Here is a 27,177-nt window from a genome sequence, read left to right as displayed (position 1 = left end):
TTTAAAAATCCATCTTTTCGCCTGGTGCAGTGGCTCACGCTTGTAATCCCAGCACTTTGGGAGGCCGAAGCAGGCGGATCACGAGGTCAGGAGATCGAGACCATCCTGGCTAACACAGTGAAATCCCGTCTCTACTAAAAATACAAAAAATTAGCCAGGCGTGGTGGTGGGTGCCTGTAGTCCCAGTTACTCGGGAGGCTGAGGCAGGAGAATCGCTTGAACCTGGGAGGTGGAGGTTGCAGTGAGCCGAGATCGCGCCACTGCACTCCAGCCTGGGTGACATAGCGAGACTCCATCTCAAAAAAGAAAAAAAGATCCATCTTTTTTTTATTATTTTATTATGTCACTTTTGCCAGAAAGTACCTGCCTTCTCTCCCAAAGCAGATTATCATTTCCTAGAAGGGAGGGACATTTCTTGTATCCATAAGTTTCCTCCTGACCTGGCAGATAGTACATGTTATACATGTTGGTTGGTGGTATGACTGATAGGAAGCTGAATGAGAACTAGCACATTTTTAACGAAGCAAAGCAGCAGGTATCAGAACTCAGAATCAAATAAAAGCTGTCCCCCAATTCATGAATGGATATGCTTGTGGTTTGTATTTGCATTTTAATTACTAAGCAATCTGGCTCATCCCTTTATGCAAAGCATTGCCTTAGGTTACAGTGTAGGAAACTGTATTAGCTCATCCTCACACTGTTACAAAGAAATACCTAAGACTGGATAATTCATAAGGAAAAGAGGTTTAATTGACTCACAGTTCCACAGGCTGTACAGGAAGCATAGTGGCATCTGCTTCTGGGGAAGCCTCAGAGAGCTTTTATTCATGGCAGAAGGCAAAGCAAGGGCAGGCATCTTACATGGCAGGAACAGGACCAAGAGAGTGGGGAGGTGCCATACACGTTTAAACAACCAGATCTCATGAGAGCTCTATCACAAGAACAGCACCAAAGGGATGGTGCTAACCCATTCATGAAGGATCCACCCCCATGATCCAATCACCTCCACCAGGCCCCACCTCTGACATCGGGGATTACCTTGACATGTGATTTGGGCAGGGACACACATCCAAACCATATCAGAAACAGAGGATGGGTAAGATATTGTTTCTGCCGTTATGAAGTTTGTGTTCCCTAAATGCCCATTGTTAAGGTCCTAATTGGAGCACTGATGATCCATACATTCAATGGAGCTGTAGCAGTCATGAAAAGGATCAAGCAGATCTATATGTTCTGTTGCCCAGGCTGGAGTGCGATGGCACGATCTCGGCTCACCGCAACCTCCGCCTCCCAGGTTCAAGCGATTCTCCTGCCTCAGCCTCCCTAGTAGCTGAGATTACAGGCATGTGCCACCACACCTGGCTAATTTTGTATTTTTAGTAGAGACGGGGGTTTCTCCACGTTAGTCAGGCTGGTCTCGAACTCTCGACCTCAGGTGATCCGACCACCTCGGCCTCCCAAAGTGCTGGGATTACAGGCATGAGCCACTGCACCTGGCTCCAAGATATGTTAAATGAGCTAACCAAGGTGCAAAACAGTCTGCTAGTGTTTGTGGGGGGAAAATGAGGGAAGGACACAAATACACATATGCTTATATAAGAATAAAATATCTCTGAAAGAATATTCAGAACATTAGAAACAATAATTATCTTCATAAAAGGCACTGAAGGTTTGGGGGACAGTGTGAAATTCACTTTTCCCCATGGACCGTTTGTTTAAATTGTTTAACCATCTGCTTGTAGTTCTATTTCTAAATAAAGAAAATGGGAATTTTAGAAGTATGTTTACGATGAAACAGGAAAGATGACACAGGTACACGTGAAACAGTAGGGGAACAGAAGAGTGCCAAGTTCAGAAGTCTCAACTTTGTGGCTCCAGAATCGCAAGGTGGTGCTGTAAAGGGAGTTTTCCGTCTTGCTGTAGGGCTTTGTCAATCTCAGGCGATGTGGCTGGAGGGCAGGCAGAAGGAAGCCTCTGGAAAGAACTAGGAAACGCTGCTCCACCTGTGCGTGGGGGGTAGAGGTGTCTGCGCAGAGATGGCCATCGGCAGGGAGGTTGCTGAGATCTGAGTCTGTTTAGCGCCCCACACTGTTCTCTTCCTGCCCATGATTTCCATTGTCTTTTCCAGAAATTTCAACATCCTACTGAGCACAAAGAGAAATAAAAGGGGAACTTTGACTGAGTGGTTTTTCACACACAGGGACCTGGAGAGGCTGGACACCAGCATAGCTTTTTTATGGGCAGCTGTACTTTCAATTCCTGGCAGAATGACTCATATTTCTCATCAGTAATGGAGCAGTCTATTTTTTTATTTGTTTACAATCTTCAAGATAAACCAAGCCCATTTCTCACAGGCCTGAAACTGTTGATAAAGTTGACTTGTCCTTGATGTTTCAAGATGGTAACTCAAGTGGAGAGGCCGTGGCTCCTATCTCCAAGACTGCTTAGTTTCTCTGGGCCTTGATTTTCTGATCTGTAAAATGGGAACTAAAACACCTCTCCATCACTCTCACCAACATATTTAGCAGCAGCAGGTGGCTAAACCCAAGGGCTGGAGTTGTTAATTTGGCAGCAGCAAGAAGCCCCAGGCCAAAACTGGCTCACTGTGCCCTTGCAGTGTGGACAGACTGAGCCTTCAGAAAGGCATGAGTGGTAGGGGTGAAGATTCTTACTCTCTCATCCCTTCTGCCCTAGTGGAAGGAGCCTTCTGAAGTTTCTAAGGAATTTTTTTTTTTTTTTAGAGGGAGTCTCACTGTGTCGCCTAGGTTGGAGTGTAGTGTCACTGGCACGATCTCAGCTTACTGCAACCTCCACGTCTCAGGTTCAAGCAATTCTTGTGCCTCAGCCTACTGGGTAGCTGGGACTACAGGCGTACATCACCACACCCGGCTAATTTTTGTATTTTTAGTACAGACAGGGTTTCACCATGTTGGCCAGGCTGGTCTCATACTCCTGGCCTCAAGTGATCTGCCTGCCTTGGTCTTCCAAAGTGCTGGGATTACAGGTGTGAGCCACCATGCCCTGCCTCTAAAGATCTTTTTGAAGGTTCTTCAAATGGTGAAATAGCAGCCCGATCCAATAGAGTGCTGAGCTTCTAATTGTGCATTCTGAGTGGAGGAATGCCAGCAGCAATTTGGGCGTTGTGGGTGTCATGGTGAAAATGACTGATTCTGTAGAGGAACCCCTTGACTTACACTGATTGGTTAGAAACTGGTTTGGGGGCCGGGCGCGGTGGCTCACGCCTGTAATCCCAGCACTTTGGGAGACCGAGATGGGTGGATCACAAGGTCAGGAGATCAACACCATCCTGGCTAACACAGTGAAACTCTGTCTCTACTAAAAATACAAAAAAAAACAGCCGGGCATGGTGGCAGGCGCCTGTAGTCCCAGCTACTTGGGAGGCTGAGGCAGGAGAATGGCATGAACCCGGGAGGCGGAGCTTGCAGTGAGCCGAGATCGTGCCACTGCACTCCAGCCTGGGTGACAGAGCGAGACTCTGTCTCAAAAATAAATAAATAAAAAATCAAATTAAATTTAAAAAAGAAACCATTTGGGATCTTCAGAAGTGTCATAAGGGAGTTTCCCATCTGCAGCTTGCTTCCTGTTCTGGAGATTATAACCAGATCATTATTTTGCAACTGGGATGGCTCAGGGCAATAAAAAGTGAGTCAATACCCCTTATCCTTGCTTTGGCAACACTGATCATATTAATTACAGCCACAGAAATCACCACCAAAAACACAGGCGGGTACTAGATTGGAAAAACATACTCTGCCCAAGAGGGCAAAGCTTCCCTGCAAACCTGGCCAAGTATTCAACAAGCCAAAAAGTCACCCAATCTGGTGGCTAAATTCCATTAATCAGCACTGAGACGCAAAAGGGATTAAAGAAAAAAGAGAATATCCCCACATCTAGCACTCGGTTGAAGATATAAAACATGACTGATGCATTTGAAGCCCCTGTAATTCCTCCCTATTGGCATGTTCCTCCATGTCTCCCCAAGCCCATCCCAGGCAACTACTACTCTAAACTTCTCATCACCCCCATGCATCTGTATATTTGTACAATATACATATTAATTTATAAGAAACATAAAAGACTCTTACGTGTATTTTAACATTATATAAATCATATCATATTATATATGTTATTTGCTCAGCATTATGTTACTGATACATATATTTAAACTGTATGAAATTGCCAATATTTGGTTGTTTCTGATCTAGAAGAATGGCAGTTTCTTATGGTTCAGCCTAATAATTCTAATTAATTTTATTTCACTACTTGATAGTATTCCTTTATGTGACTATACCACAATTTATCTATCCTCCTCCTGATGAATATATAGATTGTTTGTGTTGCTTTTTTTATTTTATTTCTTTATGCTTTTAGAAACAATGCTGCTCAGAAAACTAACACTCCTCCTTATCTCCTGGTACATGTGCAAGATTTCTTTTGGGGCCAGACGTGGTGGCTCACACCTATAATTTCAATACTTTGGGAGGCTGAGGCAGGAAGATTGCTTGAGGCCAGGAATTCAAAACCCTCCTGCACAACATAACAAGACCCTGTCTCTACAAAACAATATTTTTAAGTTTATTTTGGGACATAGATCCAAAAATGGAATTGCTAGATTTTACTGTGTGCAAATTTCCAACATTTATAAATATTGCAAATTGCTCTCTAAAATGATTGTGTCAATTTACATTTCCTAGATTGATGTAATAGAGTTCCCTTTGCTCCGTATCTTCACCCATACTTGGTACTGACAGAGTTTTAAATGTTGATAATATGATGGACATAAAATGCTATCTCACTGTGGCTGTATTTTTCAAATTTTCTGATGACCAAAGAGAATGGTTATGTTTTCATATGTTTATTGCTCGTTGGTATTTCCTTTTAATTACTGGTTCATATTTTTTGCTCATCTTTGAACTAGTTTATATTTTTGCCCATCTAGGTTGGATTGTTTGATATTTTATGGATTTGTAGAAGATTATACATATAGTATATGTATGTATATCTCCTTTATCAGTTATACAACGTGGCAGATATCATTTCCCAGTTTGTGGCTCATCCCTCAGGTTTTGTTTTTGTTTTTGTTCTGAGACAGAGTCTCACTCTGTCACCCAGGCTGGAGTGCGGTGGCATGATCTTGGCTCACTGCAACCTCCACCTCCCAGAGTCAAGCAATTCTCATGCCCCAGCCTCCCACATAGCTAGGATCACAGGTGTGCACCACCATGTCCAGCTAATTTTTTTTAGTAGAGACAGGTTTCACCAAGTTGGCCAGGCTGGTCTTGAACTCCTGACCTCAAGTGATCCGCCTGCCTCGGCCTCCCAAATTTCTGGGATTACAGGCGTGAGCCACCACACCCCGGCCTCATCCTTCAATTTTTTAATGTTGTTTTTGATGTTTTAAAATAGTCAAGAAGCAAGTGTTTCTTCTTAAATTCACAAATGACAGCTCCATAGTGGGTTATCAAGGGAAAAGGTGGGGCTTCTCAGGAAATATCTCTAACCTTTTAGGTTGAGAGCATAGAGAATTCGATGATTAGTAAAACAGCCTGAGGTGCAAAGGGTGATATAACCAGGGAAATGTCACAGCATTGCCAAAACCCCTGAAAGCCCATTGGAGGTTTGTGGTCATTGGTTTGAAACGAGACCTGTCTGCAACATGGAAGCTTTTTACCCCAGCCACATCCTGGAATTCCAGTACAAATTTGGAGGACAAGGATTTATAGGATTAGCCAGAGTTGGGATTCTGCCACCTCAGTGGAACTGAGGGAAAGGCAAGGGTGTTGGTGGGTACAGGAGACTTCAACAAAGACACATGGACTCTAAGCTGAGTGAAGAGGGAGTGAGGGGCGGTGCTGACATCGGGAAGACGATAGATAGGGTCAATCAACCTAACTGGAAGCCCCGGTGGCACTGAAGATCCTTGAAGGGAAGGTCCTAGAAGAAGCAAGATGGAATGATGGGAGGTGGCTGGCAGAGAGGGACATGCTTGGAATTGAAAGGTGAGTGAAAGTACAGGTGGTAGTAATGACAAAGTTTACTGGATGCATGATTGGCGGGACATGGAGGATACACTCATTGAAAAAGGGTGGGGAAAAATCTGTGACAAATGCAGAGTGAATAATGGGAAAATACATAGCAAAATAGAATTATAAATAAATATACTTCTTTGTGTGTTTTTGTATTTCCCAAATATTCCATAATGAACATACATTACTATGTAATCAGAAAAAAGTTATCAAATAAAATTCCCTTATTTATTAGTAAGTCTATTTCTACTATTTACCAGTACTCAGCTCAAAATCTCACAAAGTTATATCCATTCTAGAATTTCACCAGTATTTCCCAGGCATTTTACAGAATCACTTAAAATGAGACCTAATGAGACATATAAGTTTCACAGCATATGTTCTTTCTTTCAAGAAATACCTATCTGAAATATGTATGTAGAAGTGGGGAGGAATGGGTATACAGTGGACAGAACTGGGGGCAAAACTCTTCTTGAACACCTTTAATATATTTTCTTATCTTCAAACCATACAAATATCTTTATAAAAATACTACCTACTCAAAATTACTTAAAAAGTAAAAATTAGTACAATTTAAAATTTTTAATTTAAAAATCTTTTCATAAAAATTCAGATTTGCAAAAGTTATGTTAGGAAATAAACAGTTGTTTGCATTGCCAAATAAGTAAATCTTTAAACACAGAATTTCCTCTAGTGCTTTTTTAAAGGGATTTCTTTTTTTAAAAATGTATTAAGAGTTCCATTTTTTTTTTTTTTGGCCGGGCGCGGTGGCTCACGCTTGTAATCCCAGCACTTTGGAAGGCCAAAGCGGGCGGATCACGAGGTCAGGAGATCGAGACCATCCTGGCTAACACGGTGAAACCCTTTCTCTACTAAAAATATAAAAAATTAGCCGGGCATGGTAGCAGGTGCCCATAGTCCCAGCTACTCGGGAGGCTGAAGCAGGAGAATGGCGTGAACCTGGGAGGCAGAGCTTGCAGTGAGCCAAGATCGAGCCACTGCACTCCAGCCTGGGCAACAGAGCGAGACTCTGTCTCAAAAAAAAAAAAAAAAAAAAAGAGTTCCGTTTTTAAAAAACACCTGCCTGTAGCCCCAGCTGCCACTCAGGAGGTTCAGGTGGGAGGATCACTTGAGCACAGGAGGCAGAGGCTGCAGTTAGCCAAGATGATATCACTGCACTCCAGCCTGGGTGACACAGTGAGACTCTGTCTCAAACAAAACAAAACTAAACTAAACTAAATTTAAAAATTTGGTTCCTATTCAAAATTCAAAGATACAAATGTGTTGTTACATTCTTATCACATCCTTAAGAGCAAACTGCAGACTTCCAACAAAACTGAAACCCTACCAGAAAAAAGTTAAATGATTTGTCACATACAACACAAATCTCACCAGAGGACAGTTACACTTGTTTGGTATGGCTCCGGAGTTTAGAACGAAAATGAGTGGTTTTAAATAGTTTCTAAGGAGGCAGAAACAGAGAACAGAGAAGAGAACAATTAAAGCTGTCCAAAAGTGAAACCAGGTGGCTTGGAGGGACAGGGCAGCAAATCCAGAGATACAAAGAATTGCAAATCCTCCAGAAATGGCTTCGAGGCTTCAGTAAGTCACTTAGCACTCTGAGAGCTGGACTGCAGGGTCATTGGGGTCCTTTCAAGCTCCCAAATCTATGCCCCCACTTGTGGTGAGTTCCTTCTGCTAGAAGGGTTCAGCAGAGGTGAGGGACGGTGGAGGAGGAATCTGTTACGGAATGAGAAGTTGGAGTGAAGCAAGCTTCAAACAGATTAACCACTGGCACCTGAAGACCTCTAGCTACAGACGCCCATCCACACTACATTAAAAAGTCCAAGGTAAAGTTCATCCCTTTCTGTAGGCAGGCCCCAGAACATGAGCTCTCATTGTGTGGCAGTACTCAAATATGAAGCAGTCGCCCCAAAGAGCCAGGACACACCTCTGTGAAGTTTTAAAGATTATCACCAAAAAGAATTAAAGCACTTAAAAATGAAGGTGGAGAGCTCAGAGGCTCTGAGAACAAATTTACAAACACCTAAGGGCCCAAGAATTCCAGGTTGAGAACAAATTGACCAGATCACTCAGAAAGCATCAGATCTGGAAGGTTCTGTGAATCATGTATGGCGCAGAAATTACCTGTATGAGGTAAACTTCTAGTTTAGTTTACCTCCGTGGAGATTTGATCATTATTGATTAAGGGTTGCTATTCGGCAACATTAACCATTGTGTTATACCAGTCACTGGGTCGGTACCACAGCGTACCAGATGCTTATATGTTTAGCACTGCCTGGGCATAGGTGGAATAGAATGCATTGCTAAGGGTAAGCCCCATGATATCCAGCCTGCCCACCACCATTGTGAATCCCTGAAGCAGAGGCCAGTAGGTGCTATGGCTCTAATAAAAATAAACACCAGTAGTTAAATAACTGTCACATTTGTAATAACAATTTATCAAATGTCTTCATGTCTTTAATTTTGTTTGGCAGTATCCAAACTTTTATGAAAGAAAGAATGAATGAGGCCAGACACAATGGTTCACTCCGTTGGGAGGCCAAAGCGGGCAGATCACTTGAGGTCAGGAGTTTGAGACCAGCCTGGCCAACATGACAAAACGCTGTTTCTACTAGAAATATGAAAATTAGCCAGGCATGGTGGTGCACACCTGTAATCCCAGCTACTCAGGAGGCTGAGGCAGGAGAATTGCTTGAACCCAGGAGACGAAGGTTGCAGTGACCCAAGATCGCACCACTACACTCTAGCCTGGGTGAGAGAATGAGACTTTGTCAAAAAAAAAAAAAAAAGAATGAATAAAAAAGAGGAAGGGGAAAGACAGAAACATTTAATTACAGCTCTTATAGGTGAGTACAACTAGGCAAAATATATAGGAACCTCACTCAATCTACCTATTCCCCTCATAAACATCTTGGCATACAATGACTATCACCGCTGTCAAATAGCTGTGATCAAATCACCTGTTATTCCTGAACTCAAAATTCACGCAGACATGCACACACAAACACAGACAAGCATCATGTTTCACGAAATCTCGGAGGGCACACTCTACCAACTGTGTACCCCTCCTGCTGAGGAGGAATGAGCCAAGGATGACTATGTTCTGGTGTCTGGGTAGATCCATGACTCACAGCTGTAAACGTCCAGGGACCTCCGAAGTGCTTGCTGAAGGCCTCTAAAAACAACGTTTCCTGATTCTAGAATTTAACCTTGCACAAGCACTAAGTTCTAGCAAAACAGAAATATGAAATACACCAGAGGCCCAAAACTTAAACATCAAACCCCAAATGCTCCTGACGAAGGAGGTTTCACTCGCGTCCGTGTGAAGAGACCACCAAACAGGCTTTGTGTGAGCAATAAAGCTTTTTAATCACCTGGGTGCAGGCGGGCTGAGTCCGAAAAGAAAGTCAGCGAAGGGAGATAGGGGTGGGGCCATTTTATAGGATTTGGGTAGGTAGTGGAAAATTACAGTCAAAGGGGGTTGTTCTCCGGCTGGAAGGGATGGGGGTCACAAGGTGCTCAGTGGGGGAGCTTTTGAGCCAGGATGAGCCAGGAGAAGGAATTTCACAAGGTAATGTCATCAGTTAAGGCAGGAACAGGCCATTTTCACTTCTTTTGTGATTCTTCAGTTACTTCAGGCCATCTGGATATATATGTGCAGGTCACAAGGGATATGATGACTTAGCTTGGGCTCAGAGGCCTGACAGGAGGTTTTATCAACAGCATTTTGTCCAACTGAACTCAGAGCCAAGAGCTGGCCTTCTGCTGCTGTGGACATCACGAACCAGTGAGGGAAGAATTAGATCTTACTCAGAGTATGTCAGGGGTAATGCTAGTGCTGAGTTGCTGCTAATAAAGTCAGCTGAAATTACGCACAAAAGAACTTAAGTCCTGCTATTTCTGTTGCAGTTACAACCAGAAGACGCTACCACCTAAAGGCATTTATATGCACCTCAGCACCTAAAGGCATTTATATGCACCTCAGCACCATTAGATTTAAATAGATGCACACATAGGACACATTCTTTCTCGTCTTCCCAACAGCTAATGTTTTCTCTACTTTACAGACAACGCTGAAAAAAAGCTAGCTTGATTTAGTTAGTGTCTCTGAGCAAAGGAATCACAGGACAAAATGGAAATGCAGGGCTTTGATCTCCAGATCCTTTGCTCTTTCTTTGGTACCTCACCATCCTTCACTTGCCTTCACATGTCAGTTCTGCCAACTGGACAAGGACTGTGACCACTAGCTTTTGGCCCTGACTGTTATGAACATGGTTTTGGGAAATCATCCTGACACATGTGTAAGAATTAAAGAAAGAGGAAAGAAACATGAAAGGTGGCTTGACAGCCAAGGACAGGTTTATTTTAGAGAAAACAAATTTGAAAGGGGCTTCTGGCCAAGTTAGGTCAGAGCCCTCTCACTTACAGACTAAGAGTTTTTAAGGATTTAGGGTGGGAGAGTTTATCAGAGGCTTGGATTGCTTCTGTGTCTTTTTGCTGTGCTTATCTGGGAGGGAGAGTTGTGTGGCTGTTCCCATACAATATTTCTGCAGCCGTAGGTATACCCCACCCCCCTCCAGTCTGCTTTTAGCTTCCCTATCTTAGTGCACCTGAAGGGAAAGGAATGTGCTTATTAAGGCCCATTGTTTTACTGGAACCCATTGTATGAAGGCAAAGTTTGGCAGTTACCCAAGAGACTTCCCCCACCCCCCCACCTCCCTCTGTGCCAGAGCTGTCTTATCTGTATTTTACTCTCTTCTCTTTCTGGCTGCCTGCGGTTAGAAAAGAAGTGATTTCCTTGAAATGCATGAGGCTAGAAAGGGAACTGGAACTTAAAGTGGCGGTGTTTGTCCAAGATGACGGTGCTCCTGCCCTGTCAATATAGATTAGACATTCCCTCTGTCAAGCTACATTCAAATCCACGTGACAATCAGAGACATCAGAACAGTGTTCTTGTGAATATTCTTATAACAAATTTACTGTACATGAATTTGACTTTCACATAAATAATTATAAATGCAGGCACCACTAAGAGTTGTTGTTCTTCATTCCTTGACATTTTTTTATGAGCATTCATATATCAAATGAAACACTCCTAATGCCCTTCCACGCCCCAAGGCATTCCAGTTCACCTGGCTGAAGTCAAATCCAGTAAATGAGGACGGCGAGCAGGTTGTTCACATCCCCAGGCCTCAGCTGCCTCATCTATAAATGAAGGCGTTAACCACAGGACTTTGGATCTCCCTATGAGGGCTCACCTTCAAGGATTCAAAATACAGTTCCAGGAATTAACAAAGAAAAAGTTCCTCTAGAAATTGAAAAAAAAAAAAAAAAAAAAAAGCTCAAGTACTTAAAAATGTTCAAAACTTAATGAAGAAAGCATCATGGCGTCCTTACAGAGCCACTCCTTTCAGGCAAGCCAGACATCCCCTCTGCCAAGAAGAGCCCAGTGATCCTGAGAACAGCTTCAGTCTCTGACACAGCTTTTCTCCTCATCCCTTGGGCCAGAGGAGCAAAGTGTAGTAGCAGTGACAAGGTGGGGACTGTCCACTGCAGTCTACTGCATCTGCCAGCCCTGAGGACATCTGGCCAAGAGAAAGGTGCTGGCCTGTAGATTGAGTCCTGATTCAAGCTTTGCGTGAAGCCAGTGCTATCCACTCCTGGGTTTCCATGTGAAAGAGGCAATAAATTCCCTTCTTTGCTTCAGTCAATTTGAATTGGGTGTTCTGTCAATGGCACCTGAAAGGTTCCAACCCCAACACTGAATTTTTTTTTTTTTTAAACAAGGTCTCGCCCTGTTGCCCAAGCTGGAGTGCAGGTATGTGATCTCGGCTCACCACAGCCTCTGCCTCCTGGATTCAAGAGATTTTCCTGTCTCAGTCTCCCGAGTAGCTGGGATTACAGGTGCTCGCCACCACACCTGGCTAATTTTTGTGTTTTTTAGTAGTGACGAGGTTTTGCCGTATTGGCCAGGCTGGTCTCGAACTCCTGACCTCAAGTGATCTGCCTGCCTCGGCCTCCCAAAGTACTGGGATTACAGGCATGAGTCACTGCATCCAGTCCAACATGGAATATGACATCGGGTTGTAAAGTTTCTGCTTGCAGAGCAGCTGAGTGTAAATGAGCCATCATCTTCCTACAGGGAAACCTGTCTCTAACCAAATAAAAACTTCCTACGTGAGCACCTTCCTTACACAAAAGCAGGAAATGGGCCTGGCATAGACCAAATTTTCACCTCACTAGATGTGCAGAAGAGACGTCTTAGGAAGGGGGAGATCAGAGAGAGGGTGGGTGGACTGTGACCTCATTGTCCAATGTTCAAGGCCATGCAGAGGGGACACAGAATTATAACTAAGGGGTAGTTGCCTAGAGAGGCAATCTAAACTCAGTCTAGGCTAAGAACGTGGTTTTTGAACACCAAGGAACCTTAAAATGTACCTGGTCCCCAGGCCAGTCACGGTATTTCATGCCTGTAGTCCCAGAACTTTGAGAAACTGAGGTGGGAGGATCGCTTGAGCCCAGGAGTGTGAGACCAGCTTAGGCAACATAGTGAAACCCCATCTCCACACAAAAAATTAAAAGTTAGCTGTGCATGGACACACAGCTGTAATCTCAGCTACTTGGGAGGCTGAGTTGGGAGGATCGCTTGAACCTGGGAGGTCAAGGCTGCAGTGAACAGTGATCCCACCACTGCACTCCAGCCCAGGTGATGGAGCGACTCTCTCAAAAAAAAAAATACCTGCACAAACTAAAGCCAATTACTCTGTCTTCAGGGTAGACATCCAAAACCAAGGCTACAATCCAAGTCTTCAATAATGAAAGTTTTCTGGCCAGGTGTGGTGGCTCGTCCCTATAATCCCAGTATTTTGGGGACAGAGGTGGGAGGATCACTTGGGCCTAGGAGTTTGAGACCAGCCTGTGCAACAAAGTGAGATCCCTCCATCTCTACAAAAAATAAAGAATAAAAAATATCCGGGCATGGTGGTACACACCTGTGGTCCCAGCTACTTGGGAAGCTGAGGTGGGAGGATAGCTTGAGCCCGGGAGGTCGAGACTACAGTGAGCCGTGATTGCCCCACTGCACTCCAGTCTGGGTGACAGAATGAGACTGTCTCCAAAAAAAAGAAAGTTTTCTAACGTTTAGACTTGTCAAAAGAAAAAGAAAATCAGAATTGACTGTGTCAGAAAACATGGTGTTTCCTGTTTCTAGAATGACAGGTGGAGACCACCGATTCCTGTGCTGGGCAGGAGGCTGGAGGATACAGCCAATGATTCGTTTGAGGTCTAAGAACCAACAAAAACTCTCTGCTATAATGAAAGTGCATCCAGGGGCACAGGGAATACTAGTTTTTTCCTTAGTGTGAAAGCAGGCTGGGGCATCTGTTTCTTTGTTCCCTGTTTGTCCACTCTTCGACTCACATCATCGTTGACAGCAGTGAGGATGGATAAGATGTCTTCATGTCTGCAACAAAGAAGAAAACAAATTTTTTTTTTATGGAGTCTCACTCTGTCGCCCAGGTTGGAGTGCAGTGGCACGATCTCAGCTCACTGCAGCCTCCACCTCCTGGATTCAAGTGATTCTCATGCCTCAGCCTCCCGAGTAGCTGGGATTACAGGTGCCTGCCACCACAATCGGCTAATTAGTAAAGACGGAGTTTCACCATATTGCTTGCCCAGGCTGGTCTCGAACCCCTGACCTCAGGTGATCCGCCCATCTCAGGCTCCCAAAGTGCTGGGATTACAGGCATGAGCCACTGTGCCTGGCCCAGAGAAGAAACTTTTTTCAGTCAGGAGGTAGAAACCACACACCAGGTCTTAGAAAAGACACCAGGTACCATGTACCAGGTCTTAGATCAACAAATACGCAGCAGATGCCACAGATACCAACAATGCCCTCTCTATCTGTAGTCTTGGGAGAGATACAAAGATAAACATGACACAATTCCTGAAGTTAACCACTTAGAATGCAGATATGAAACATTTACCGAGGATGGCATGTACACAATATTCATAACACAAGGCAGAATGTGGTCAACACCAAATGAAAGGTCCAGGTTCCACTGCAAGTTCAGAGGAGAATGCACTTCTGGTTGGGAGGGAGAGAGAAGGCTTCATGCTGATGGCAGCATTTGAGCCTGGGCTTGCAGGACATATAGCATTTAGCAGAACATTCTCAGGGTGGGCAATACATATCACTGGAAGCAAGCACAGGTTCTGAAAACACATTCAATTTTAAATTGTGGCTCCATCACTCATTCATTGTGTGCTCTTAGGCTGGTTACTCACTGCTCCATGCCTCAGTTTTCCCAGCTCTAAAATAGGAACCATAACAGTCCCCATCTTAGGGGTTGCCGAGAGCATTAAAGGATGTATATTGGGTCAAGCACTTAGAACACTGGCTACACTGTTCTGCTGACCATCATTTTTTAGTATTAGTATGACTACTCTCATCCCCTCATCCTTAACCATCACTATTTTTCAGGGAAGGGATGCAGGCCCTTACCTGCTCTCAATCCCTGCATCTTGCTTAGCACCTGCTCTCTATTCCCAAATCTTCCTGTGTCAGTTTCCTTCTTATCATTTAGTCTCACCTGAAATATTATCTCCACCAAGAAGCTATCATTATCCTGTTTTGTTTTGTTCATGGCAGGGATCACTTCCTGAAATTGCCTCTTTTTGTTAGAGACAGGATCTCGCTCTGTTGCCCAGGCTAGAATGCGGTAATGCGATTGTAGCTCACTACAGCCTCAAACTTCTGGGCTTAACCAATCCTCCCACTTCAGACTCACTAATAGCTAGGACTACAGGTGCATGCCACCACACCTGGCTAATTTTTTCTTATTAATGTAAATATTATTTAAATTAATATTAAATAATTATTGAATACATAAAATTATTAAATAAATATTAAACAATTAAAATATTATTAATTTAAATATTAAACACTGAAAACTATAAAACATTGATGAAAGAAAGTGAAGAGGACACAAATAAATGGAAAGATATCTCATGTTCATGGGTTAGAAGAATTAATCTTGTTAAAATGACCATACTACCCAAGGTGACCTACAGATTTAAAGAAGTCCCTATCAAAATACCAGTGACAAGCCAAGTGCAGTGGCAAATGCCTGTAGTCCTAGCTACTCAGGAGTCTGAGGTGGGAGGATTGCTTGAGCCCAGGAGTTCCAGTCTAGCATGGACAACATAGCAAGACCCCATCTCTAAAACAAAACAAAACAAAAACAAACAAAACAAAACAAAAACAAACAAAAAAATTACATTCTTCACATAAATAGGAAAAAAAATCCTAAAATGTGTATGGAACCACAAAAGACCCCAAATAGTGAAAGCAATGCTGAGCAAAAAGAACAAAGCTGGAGGCATCACACCACCTGACTTCAAAATATACTAGAAATCTAGAGTTACCAAAACAGCATGGTACTGGTATAAAAACAGACACATAGATCAATGGAACAGAATATAGAGCCCAGAAATAAATTCACACACCTACAGCCAATTGATTTTTGACATAGGTGCCCAGAACGCACAATAGGTAAAAGAGAATCTCTTCAAAAAACGGTGCTGGGAAAATTGGATATCCACATGCAGAAAAATGAGACTAACCACTTACCTCTCAGCATATACAAAAACCAACTCAAAATGTGTAAGACTTAAATGTGAAACCTGAAACTATGAAGCTACTGCAAGAAAATGGGGCAAACATATCACGACATTGGGTTGGGCAAGGATTTTTCAAATAAGACCTCAAAAGCACAGACAACAAAAGCAAAAATAGACAAATGAGATTACATCAAATTAAAACCCTTTTGCATGGCAAAAAAAAAAAAAAAAAAAACCGAGTGAAGAGACAATCTACAAAATAGGAAAAAATATTTGCAAACTATACATCTCACAAGCAGTTAATATCTAGAATACATAAGGAACTTAAATAACTCAACAGCAAAAAAACAAATAACCCCATTTAAAAAGGGGCAAAAGACTTTAATAGACATTTCTCAAAAGAAGACATACAAATGGTCCACAGGTATAAGAAAAAAATAAGTAGTTTAAAACAAAATAAATGATTTCATTAGATTATGATAGAACATACTTACCAAATGCCCTCTATTTACATAAGTATCATAGCAGCATTTATCATATCACTTCTGGGGGTATTAATCTATCGGTCCCACCTAACATCATCCCTCCTATGCCTAGAAGGAATAATATTATCATTATTCATCATAAATACCCTTATAGCTTTAAATATGCACTTCACCCTAGCAAATATAATACCCACTACTCTACCAGTATTTGCTGCCTGTGAAGCCACAGTAGGCCTTGCTTTGCTAGTTTCAATTTCCGACACATGTGGCTTAGACTACATACATAACCTAAATTTACTTCAATGCTAAAAATAACTCTTCCTACAATTAGACTACTACCAATAGCATGACTCTCTAAAAATTATATAATTTGAAGCAATATGGCTACCCCAGCCTAATCATCAGCTTCATTGCCCTATTATTCTTTAACCAATTCAACGACAATCTATTCAACTTCTCATTAACTTTCTCCTCTGATCCGCTAACATCACCCCTCCTAATCTTAACAGCCTGACTACTACCTCTTATAACTATAGCAAGCCAGTACCACCTCTCCAGTGAATCACCCCTATGGAAAAAACTCTGTATTTCCATATTAATTTCCCTACACATTTTTCTAATCATAGCATTTACAGCCACAGAACTAATTATATTTTATATTCTCTTTGAAGCTACACTTACCCTATCTTAATTATTATCACCCGATGGGGTAACCAACCAGAACGCCTCAATGCAGGTACATATCTCTTATTTTACACACTAGTGGGACCCCTCCCCCTACTTATTACACTTATTTATGCCCAAAATATCCTAGGCTCACTGAGCATGATAATAATAACATTTAATATCAAGAACTACCAATCTCCTGATCCAACAATCTCATATGATTGGCATGTATAATGGCCTTCATAGTAAAAATACCCCTATACCGACTTCACCTATGACTTCCCAAAGCCCATGTATAAGCCCCTATTGCTGGCTCAATAGTACTGGCAGCAGTGCTCCTAAAATTGGGCGGCTACACATAATGGGACTTACACTCATCCTCAGCCCTCTGACAGAACATATAGCCTATCCTTTCCTGATATTATCCTTATGAGGCATATTATGACAAGCTCCATCTGTCTATGACAAACTGATCTAAAGTCACTTATTGCATATTCCTCCGTAAGCCACATGGTACTTGTTATTGTGGCTATCCTCATTCAAACCTCCTGAAGTTTTACCGGTGCAATTATCCTCATAATTCCCCATGGACTTACTTCGTCCCTACTATTCTGCCTAGCAAATTCAAACTACAAGTGAATCCACAGCTGAATCATATTACTCTCTCGAGGACGTCAAACATTACTTCCACTAGTAACCTTTTGATGACTTACAGCAAATCTCACCAACCTTGCCCTACCCCCCACTATTAATCTAGTAGGAGAACTCCTTGTAACAATGGCTTCATTCTCCTGATCAAACACTACCATCATGCTTATAGGACTTAATATATTAATCATAGCCCTTTATTCCCTCTATATACTTGTCACAACACAACAAGGAACACTAACATACTATATTAACAGCATTAAAGCTTCTTTTACACGAGAAAACATACTAATACTTATACACCTTTCACCAATTCTCCTACTATCTCTAAATCCTAAAATTATTATAGGACTTATACCTTGTAAATATAGTTTAATCAAAACGTTAGATTGTGGGTCTAATAACAGAAGTCCGCAACTTCTTATTTACCGATAAAGTTTGCAAGAACTGCTAACTCATGCCTCCATGCCTAACAACATAGTTTTCTCAACTTTCAGAGGATGAGAGTTATCCATTGGTCTTAGGAACCAAAAATATTGGTGCAACTCCAAATAAAAGTAATAATCATGTATTTTTCCATTACTATAATAACCTTAATCTCCTTAACCTTACCAATTATTATTACCTTTATCAACCCTCACAAAAAGAACTCATATCCATACTACGTAAAAATAGCTGTTGCATGCACTTTCACCATTAGCCTCATTCCCACAACAACATTTATGTGTACAGACCAAGAAATCATCATCTCAAACTGATATTGAATAACAACCCAAACCCTAAAACTCTCATTAAGCTTCAAACTAGACTAATTCTCCATAATGTTTATTCCAGTAGCACTATTTATCACTTGATCTATTATAGAATTCTCAATATGATATATAAAGGCAGATCTGAACATTCATCAGTTTTTCAAATACCTACTTATTTTCCTCACCACAATATTAATTCTAGTTACCGCCAACAACCTTTTCGAACTTTTTATCAGATGAGAGGGTGTAGGAATTGTATCTTTTCTACTAATTGGCTGATGACATGGCCAAGCAGATGCTAACACAGCAGCCCTCCAAGCAATTCTATACAATCGCATTGGTGATGTTGGCTTTATTTTAGCTATAGCATGATTCCTCTCATCATCCAATACATGAGAGCCTCAACAAATACTTATCCTTAACCCTACCCCCAACCTTCTTCCATTAATTGGTTTTCTCTTAGCAGCAGCAGGAAAATCAGCCCAACTTGGCCTCCACCCCTGACTTCCTTCCGCCATAGAAGGCCCAACCCCAGTCTCAGCCCTACTTCACTCTAGCACTATAGTTGTGGTGGGAGCTTTCCTACTTACCCGCTTCTACCCCTCAACATCACTAATCATCACGGAAATGCAAATCAAAACCACAGTGACAGCTGGGCGCTGTGGCTCACGCCTGTAATACCAGCACTTTGGGAGGCTGAGGTGGGCAGATCACTTGAGATCAGGAGTTCCAGTCCAGCCTGGCCAACGTGGTAAAACCCTGTCTCTACTAAAAATACAAAAATTAGCCAGGCGTGGTGGCACATGCCTGTAATCCCAGCTACTGGGGAGACTGAGGCTGAAGAATTGCTTGAACCTAGGAGGCAGAGGCTGCAGTGAGCTGAGACTGCGCCACTGCACTCCAGCCTGACAGAGCAAGATGTTGTCTAAAATAAAATAAAAAAAAACCCCAAAGTGAGATGCCACTTCACTCAAGTTAGAATGGCTATTGTCAAAGAAACAAAAGAAAACACATGTTGGCAAGGATCTGGAGAAAAAGGAACACTTACACACGGTTGGTGGTATTGTAAACTAGTACAGCCATTATGGAAAATAGTATGCCAGTTCCTCATAAAATTAAAAATAGAAATACTATATGATCCAGCAATCCCCATACTAAGTATATAGACAAAGAAAATGCAATCAATATGTCAAAGAGATACCTGCACTCCCAGTTTACTGCAGCATTATTTACAATAGCCAAGATATGGAATCAACCTAAGGGTCCGAAAATGGATGTATGGATAAAGAAAATGTGATATTTATACGCGACAGAATACCATTCAGCCATAAAAAAAGAATAAAATCCTGACATGTCTGACAACACGAATGAGCCCAGAGAACATCATGTTAAGTGAAATAAGCAAGACACAGAAAAAATCTGCATGTTCTCACTCATGTGGAATCTTTGTTTAAAAAATTGATATCATAGAAGCAGTGATTAGAACAGCAATTACAGAGATGAGAGAGGGAAGGAGGGAAGGGAAGATGAGAGGTTAGTCAATGGGTACAAAGTTACAATTAGATGGGAGAAATAACCTCTGGTGTTCTATTGCACAGTGGTGTGACTATGGTTAACAGTAAGGCATTCTGAGCTGGGCACTGTAGTTTGAGCATATAATCCTAGCTACTTACAAGGCTAAGGCAGGAAGATTGCTTGAGCCTAGGAGTTCAAGGCCAGCCTGGGCAACATGGTGAGATCCCACATTTAAATCATTTGATCAATCAGTAAGGTGTTGTATATTACAAAATAGCTACAAGAGAGGCTTTTAGAGGTTCTCACCACAAAGAAATGATAAATGCATGAGGTGATGGATACACTAACTACCCTGATTTGATCATTATACAACATATATATGTATTGAAACATCAAATTATAACCCTGAAATATGTAGTCATGAAGTATCAATGAAAAATAATAGAAATTTCTGGAGTACCAAAAAAACCACACATTGCTTAATCATGCATGTATACTGTCTCCTTTGAATATTGTTGAATTTTTAAAATAATAATAATTTAAATATTCACTTATATTTTTATTATATGTCCTTCCTTCACTGGACTTTTATCTCCCTGGAGAGCAGATTTTGTCTTTCTTGTACACAGTTGCACCCCTAGTCCCCAGTTTGGTACCCAGTACGGTAAGCACATAGTATGCTCTCAATAAATATTGCCTTGTTCCTGAAGCCATAGACATTAGACTCTGATGTCTGTGATGAGGATGGAGGGGCTGGTAAAGAAGAGAGAAAAGCAAAGTTGACTCAAGGCTCCAATCCTGAATTCCCAGAAGAGCACTATGGCCATTCCTTCAAATGGAAATTCAGGAGTAGGAGCTCCTGGAGAGAGCTGGGAAGATGAGCTCAGAAACATGCATGCTGAATGTGAGGTCCAAGGGCTAAACAGAGGTAGGATATCTAGCGGGATGTTAATGAGACAGGCTCAAGCAAGTCACTCATTGGCCCAGCAAATGTTTAACAAGCTCACAATATATCAGATCAGGGGCTGAGGATATAAAGTTGAATGAAACAGGGTCTCTGCCCCCAAGAATTCAGAGATGAGTGGGCCAGAGATGGCAACTTTGGAGACGTTTTCATGGAGGTGCCCGTGGCCTCTAGGTATGGCTAAAGCTGCCAAGAAGAGAGCACGTGGCAGAGACAGAAGGGAAGCTGTCAGAGCAGTGGCAAATAGAAGTCCAAAGATAGCACATAGGTGCTCAGGACATAGGAGTGAGTGATAAATAAACAAAGGAACAAATAAAAGGCCCCCATGCTTTTGTTCATGCTATTCCCTCTGCCCAGCACATCTTTCACTTGATTCTTTACCTAACATCTGTTTGTCATTTCTAGAAGCCTCCTCTGATCCTTCAAATCTGGGCAAGGTACTCATTCTGCATGTTCCCATAACACCTATACTTCACAATGTGCACTTACCAGCTGGGGATGCCCTTCCCCATCAATTTGTTTGTCTATCCCTCTAGCTTGTAAGCAACCTGAGGGCAAGGACTCTGTCTTTTCTTAACTCTGTATCTTCCTTTCCAGATCCAGGCTCGTACTCAATACAAGGTTGCTGGATGGATGGATGGATGGACAGATGGATGGATGGATGGATGAATGGGTGGTTAGATGGATAAATAGATAAACAGGAGGGTAGGCAGATGGATGAACAGGTACATGGATAGAACAATTTAGAACTCTCACCCTTACCAAAGGTGTTGAATGAGAGTAAAATAAAAAATAAATAAAACTAATTAATTACAAATGGAAGAAAAAAAAGAGCTCTCACCTTGGGACCAATTTCTTCAGATGATTACACAGAGACTGAATATACCAGCTGCCTTCCTCCACATGCCGAAAGGACACATAGCCTGGGACAGTGGCCAGACCAAGTAGGAAGTCAGCCTCAGCAGGAATACTGTCCTGCAGGGAAGTGGGTGGCTGCTCAGGGTTCAGAGCATCTGCTTCGATGGATACGGAAGGCTGTATTTCTTCACCTTGGCAGGCCTGGATGAAAAAGAGTTTAGGTTTTTCAGCCAGTCTAGGGCACTGCAGGGCTGTGAAGTGAGACATGATCTCCCGAATGGGAATGAGGGCCTCATCCGAAGAGTAGACAGCTCCAAATTTCCCATGGGTCAGAATACAGAACACGAAGCAGTCCCCGTCGGCATGGGCTGGATTGCACTTCTGCTCCTGCAGGACCTCCTCCATTTCCCCTTTCGTCACATTATTGTGTATATGCACTGTGAACCCAAGCCACTGGAACACATGACTCAGGATCTCTGTTTAAAAACAAAAAAAAAAAAAAAAAAAGAGAGAGAGAGAGAGAAAGGGGAAATAATAAAATGATGCAAAACAAAATGAAGAACTGAAATAAGGCCGGGCGCAGTGGCTCACACCTATAATCTCAGCACTTTGGAAGGCCGAGGCAGGCAGATCACTTGAGGTCAGGAGTTTGAGAAAAGTCTGGCCAACATGGCAAAACCCCATCTCTACTGAAAATACAAAAATTAGCCAGGTGTGGTGGCTCATGCCTGTAATCCCTGCTACTCGGGAGGCTGAGGCACGAGAATGGCTTGAGCCTGGGAGGCAGAGGTTGCAGTGAGCTGGGACTGCACCACTGCACTCCAGCCTGGGCAACAGAGCAAGACTCTGTCTCAAAGAAAAAAAACTGAAACAATGCTAATAGTTACAAAATTTGCACAGCAAATAGCCTAAAGCTTTGGATTATTTTTATTTTCATAACCATAAAATCTTACAATGAATCTCCTATCACGTAATACCCAGTGTTGTCACAACAGTCCTGAGAATCGGCAGTGGCCAGTGTTTCATCCTGTTTCACAGCTGAAGAAGCCAAGGTCTCTTGACTCTCCCATGATCACACACCTAGTTAGTGGTGGAGCTGGAGCTCACGCCCAGGTTGTCTTGTGCCAATCCAGCAGGCTCTCCCCCAGTACATGCTCTCCTCTATTCAGAATTGTGAATAGTCAAAGATTCTTGCCACTCTTTAGCAGACTGGTGACGCCCCAGGGATATATAAGAGGCTCAGAAACATGATATCATCCTTACACGTATATGGAAGATAAAAGTCACAGAAAGAAAATGTGAAAATAAAAAATAATTTTAAGATCCCCAATTTGCATTTGATAAACTATTCCAGACTTGCTTACCAGCATCTTTATGGGTTCCTTGTCTGTCCTTCAGGGAGGTAAAGCTGTGGTTGTTGACAATGACACAGAGGCCTCTGTGGTTCCGATTCATCCTGTACACAGCTGCCCTCTTGAAGAATAGATAGAGCCACTTAGTAGGAATCCTCATCTTGGGGCCCTAAATGTTTCTAACCAACCACTCCAATGGATCCACTGTGAGGAAGAGCAGGATCTATCTCCCCATGCCAGTTGTGTAAACCATGTTTTTTTTGTTGTTGTTGTTGTTATTTTGTTGTTGTTGTTATTTTGTTATTGTTGTTGTTGTTTTGAGACAGAGTCTCACTCTTGTTGCCCAGGCTGGAGTGCAGTGACGCGATCTCTGCTCACTGCAACCTCTGCCTCCCAGATTCAAGGGATCCACCTGCCTCAGGTGCCCACCACCACCCCCAGATAATTTTTTTTTTTTTTTTTTGAGACGGCGTCTCGCTCTGTCACCCAGGCTGGAGTGCAATGGCGTGATCTCAGCTCACTGCAACCTCCGCCTCCTGGGTTCAAGCGAGTCTCCTGCCTCGGCCTTCTGAGTAGCTGGGACTATAGGTGCCCGCCACCACGCCCAGCTAATTTTTATACTTTTAATAGAGACGGGGTTTCACCATGTTGGCCAGGATGGTCTCGATCTCTTGACCTTGTGATCCACCCGCCTTGGCCTCCCAAAGTGCTGGGATTACAGGCGTGAGCCACCATGCCTGTCCAAAACCATGTTTTTATACTCTAGTCTAAACCCCTTTAAGTATTTATGTCACATTATTTCTAAAGTCACATATTGAAAAACTGGGGATTCTGACCACTCTGCAACTCACTTTTACTGCACAATGTGATCTGAATAAAATTTCAAAGATTCTTTTTTAAGTCCTAGAGCCCAGGACAAAGGATAAATCTCATTTGCACTAAAGATTAGACAGTTCCTTTCTTTCAGGATGCCACTCCCAGTATCAGAGGCAGAGAGTTCTCAAGATCCTGGCCCTAGTGTGGAATTAGCTAATTAATTCCGAGGTGAAATGCCAGATCCTGATTAAAATTCAGACTTCACCTGGCTTGGCTGGAGAAGCTCGATCATGACAGTTAAGAAAATGGAATATATATTTTAATATTGTCAAACCCAGGGTTTATGCAAAAGCATGTTTATTTTCATATTAGCAACATGAATGAAGAAAGCATACACAAGGATTTCATGAGACAACATAAATATGAAAGATTTTTTTCAGATGGTTCATTTCTGGAGTGATCTGATGCCTTCACAAAAAGGGAAATCTCTTTTGTAATTTTATTTCTGAATATAAAAATAATATACAAGCTGGCATGGTGGTACTCGGGTGGCTGAGGCAGGAGAATTCCTTGAGCCTGAGAGTTCAGGACAAGCCTGGGCAACATAGTGAGACCGCCATCTTTATATATATATGAATATATGTGTGTGTATATATATATATATATATACACTTAATATACAAGTGTATATATATATAAAGTATACTTATATATAAAGTATATATATACACATATATTCATATATATATAAAGATGGCTGATATATATTCATATGTATATAAAGATGGCTGTATATTCAATTTTTTAAATTCAATATATATATATTCACAGTAGGAATTTAAAAATATGTGCAATTATTTTTTAAGGCTATTGTAAACAGCATGTGATTGTAAATTAGCTGAGCTGGCTTTAGCTGAGCTGGCTTTAGCAGAGCCTCTGTGCAGCTAAAATCATCCTTGAAATCGTGGTACATCTTTATCCAAGCAGAAAATAAGTGGCTTCAATGGATAAGAAAAGAAACTACCCCTCTCCAGAAATAACCCAAAGGGTATGCATGACTCAAAGTGCAACAGCATTTCCTCCATAGTCAAAGGGATCAATCACTTCTGATTGATACAGAAAAAGGTGGGAAGAACACAGATAATTACAGAGAGAGGGAGAAACAAGTCGGAAACAAACAGCTCGGAGCCCTTAAAATCATCGAAGGCCGGACCCTAGGGAGAGAGCCCCTAAAGAAACCGTCCTTTTGATTAAATTTGGAAAAAAAATTTTTTTATTAAAAAAAGGAAAAAAAGAAACCATCCAGACCTTTGTGCCGGTTTCAGAGTTTAGAGTGTTAGCAGATGCTCCTTGCATCCCCCTGGAGACCAGGCTTGGTGCACCATTTGTGGCTCTGTTACCTAGAAAGAGAGGTACTCAGACTCCAAATATCTTCCCCAAGCATTTAGATTTCTTCACGGATAATTTTCGCATCTAATTCTGGAGAATTATGCTTCTCTCAAGGCCCTCCTGAGACAAATTCAGCCACCATGCCCTTCCTGATGGGAGAGACTGATGTGTCTTCACATTCCTTTTTGCTTTGTCTGGGTTGGAAACTATGCTACTGGCAGGGATTGGGTAGGGAATTAATTAAGATCCCATGGATCAGCTCAAGGGTTCCAGCTCAAGTATGGTTGGGTTGAGTCAGCATTTATGTCACTGGATATAAAGAGGCTAGGTGGACCTCTTCCCTAGAGAAGAAAAAAGAGGGAGGCTGGGCGTGGTGGCTCATGCCTGTAATCCCAGCACTTTGGGAGGCCAAGACGGGCCAATCGCTTGAGCCCAGGAGTTCGAGACCAGCCTGGACAACTTAGTGAGACCCCCATCTCTAGAAAAAAAAAATACAAAAAATTAGCTGGGCATGGTGACACACGCCTGTAGTCCCAGCTTCCTGGGACGTTGAGGTGGGAGGATCACCTGAGTCCGAGAGGTCAAGGCTGCAGTGAGCTGTGATTACACCACTGCACTCCAGCCTAGGCAACAGAGTGAGGCCCTGTCTCAAAACAAAAAAAAAAAAAAAGAAAAGAAAAAAGAGGGGAAAAAGAAAGTTCCAGTTGGGCATCGACTGAGGATCACACTGCTTTGAAGTGTTTCTGCCAACTCCCTGTTTCCTCTGGAAAAGACTCTATCACAGAGAGAAAGTTAGCAATGCGTTATTTGTCACATGGCACTAACAGGAAAATGTAACATCAGTTTTCTTTTTCCACTCACAGGAAGTTTGTAGTAGAACCCACCAAACTCTGTCCTTGTCTCTGGGGCATGAGTTAGTTATTAACTACTGCTAAGGGTCAGTCCTCGGGCTGAGCAAGTCCATCCATATTCCCCAGACCAGAAAACACAGCAAAAGGGATCCAAGCTTCAGTGGCTCAGAGCACCTATAAATTCCTCCTCACCATGGGAGAAAGTAACGCTCCACAGGAAGTCACGTCTAAATGTTGGAACTGCAGAATTGTAAAGCTGAAAGAAACTGCCTTATTCTTCAGAGGGGTGAAGCAGTCACCTGAGCTCACATAAATAGACAGTGGGAGAGCCTGGCCTTAGGAGAGTAAGCTCTGGAATCAAACTGCTGGGTTCAAATCCCAGCTTCACTTCTTTTTAGCTGCGGTGCCTTTTAGCTGCAGTGCAAAGCACTAGATTTCATGGGTCTCGGTTTCTTCATCATTAGTGAGAATAACAGTATTACCTACCTCCAGTGAATGGAGGATTAAATGATATAATCCCTGGAATCTCTCTGAACAGTGCCTAGTACGTGACAAGTGCTTAATAATGGTCACCTGGTCAATGTTACCAACATCATAGCACACAACCTCCATGTTAGGCAAAAAGACAAATTGCTAGCAAAGCTGTGTGTCTTGGACTCTGAAGGATAATTTTCCAGAAAAAAAAAATGAGGAATGGTCTGTGACAAACTTTACATACCACAGAAATACTTCGCCAAATCCTGTTTGTTCATAAGCAGTTTAACCTGATGGCAGATTCTGGAATATTTTCCTAAGATTATGGTTTCTGGGCAGGGATTCAGGGAACTAAACACACCATCCTCAAGTCCCTCCTATTGCTTCTTCTCTCCCTCTGAAGCAACATCTGGAACCACTCCATAGAGGACACGCGCCCAAACTGCACATTCTGCTGTCACTACTGCACATTCTGCTGGGGGCTGTTTCTGCTGCACAGAGGGTGGCCCAATTCTGAAGGGTGGAGGGGGAGAACAGCCACCTGCAGTCCCTAGAATCTGCTATACTAGGCATTCAGAGCAGAAACCACCCAGCCCTCTCCATACTGCCATAGAAAAGCCTAGTACAATCCATGCATTCAATGTCTTGCCTTGAATTGGAATAAAAAATGAATTATTCATTATTTATAAAGCTTCTCTTCCAAGTCACCTTGAAT

General features: G+C 42.4%; 1 protein-coding gene across 2 annotated transcripts in view; it reads right to left on the bottom strand.

Annotated features, from left to right (window-relative positions):
- Window positions 1-11,021: 11,021 nt before the first annotated feature.
- The window catches only part of CASP10 (caspase 10), a 36,830-nt gene continuing 20,674 nt past the window's right edge, over window positions 11,022-27,177 (bottom strand). For both annotated transcript variants that reach the window (XM_054479084.2, XM_054479086.2), the window contains exons 8-11: window positions 25,057-25,148; window positions 22,945-23,053; window positions 21,564-22,056; window positions 11,022-13,533 (exon numbers count right to left, since the gene is read on the bottom strand). In XM_054479084.2, coding sequence (XP_054335059.1) covers window positions 13,380-13,533; window positions 21,564-22,056; window positions 22,945-23,053; window positions 25,057-25,148 — 848 coding nt within the window. In that variant the 3' untranslated portion in view covers window positions 11,022-13,379. The remainder of the gene's footprint in view (window positions 13,534-21,563; window positions 22,057-22,944; window positions 23,054-25,056; window positions 25,149-27,177) is intronic.

The sequence above is a fragment of the Pongo pygmaeus genome, chromosome 11 (assembly GCF_028885625.2).
Source record: "Pongo pygmaeus isolate AG05252 chromosome 11, NHGRI_mPonPyg2-v2.0_pri, whole genome shotgun sequence".
Classification (NCBI taxonomy): Eukaryota; Metazoa; Chordata; class Mammalia; order Primates; family Hominidae; genus Pongo; species Pongo pygmaeus.
Note: the sequence above shows the minus strand (reverse complement) of the source record. Positions and strands in the feature narration are given on the sequence as shown.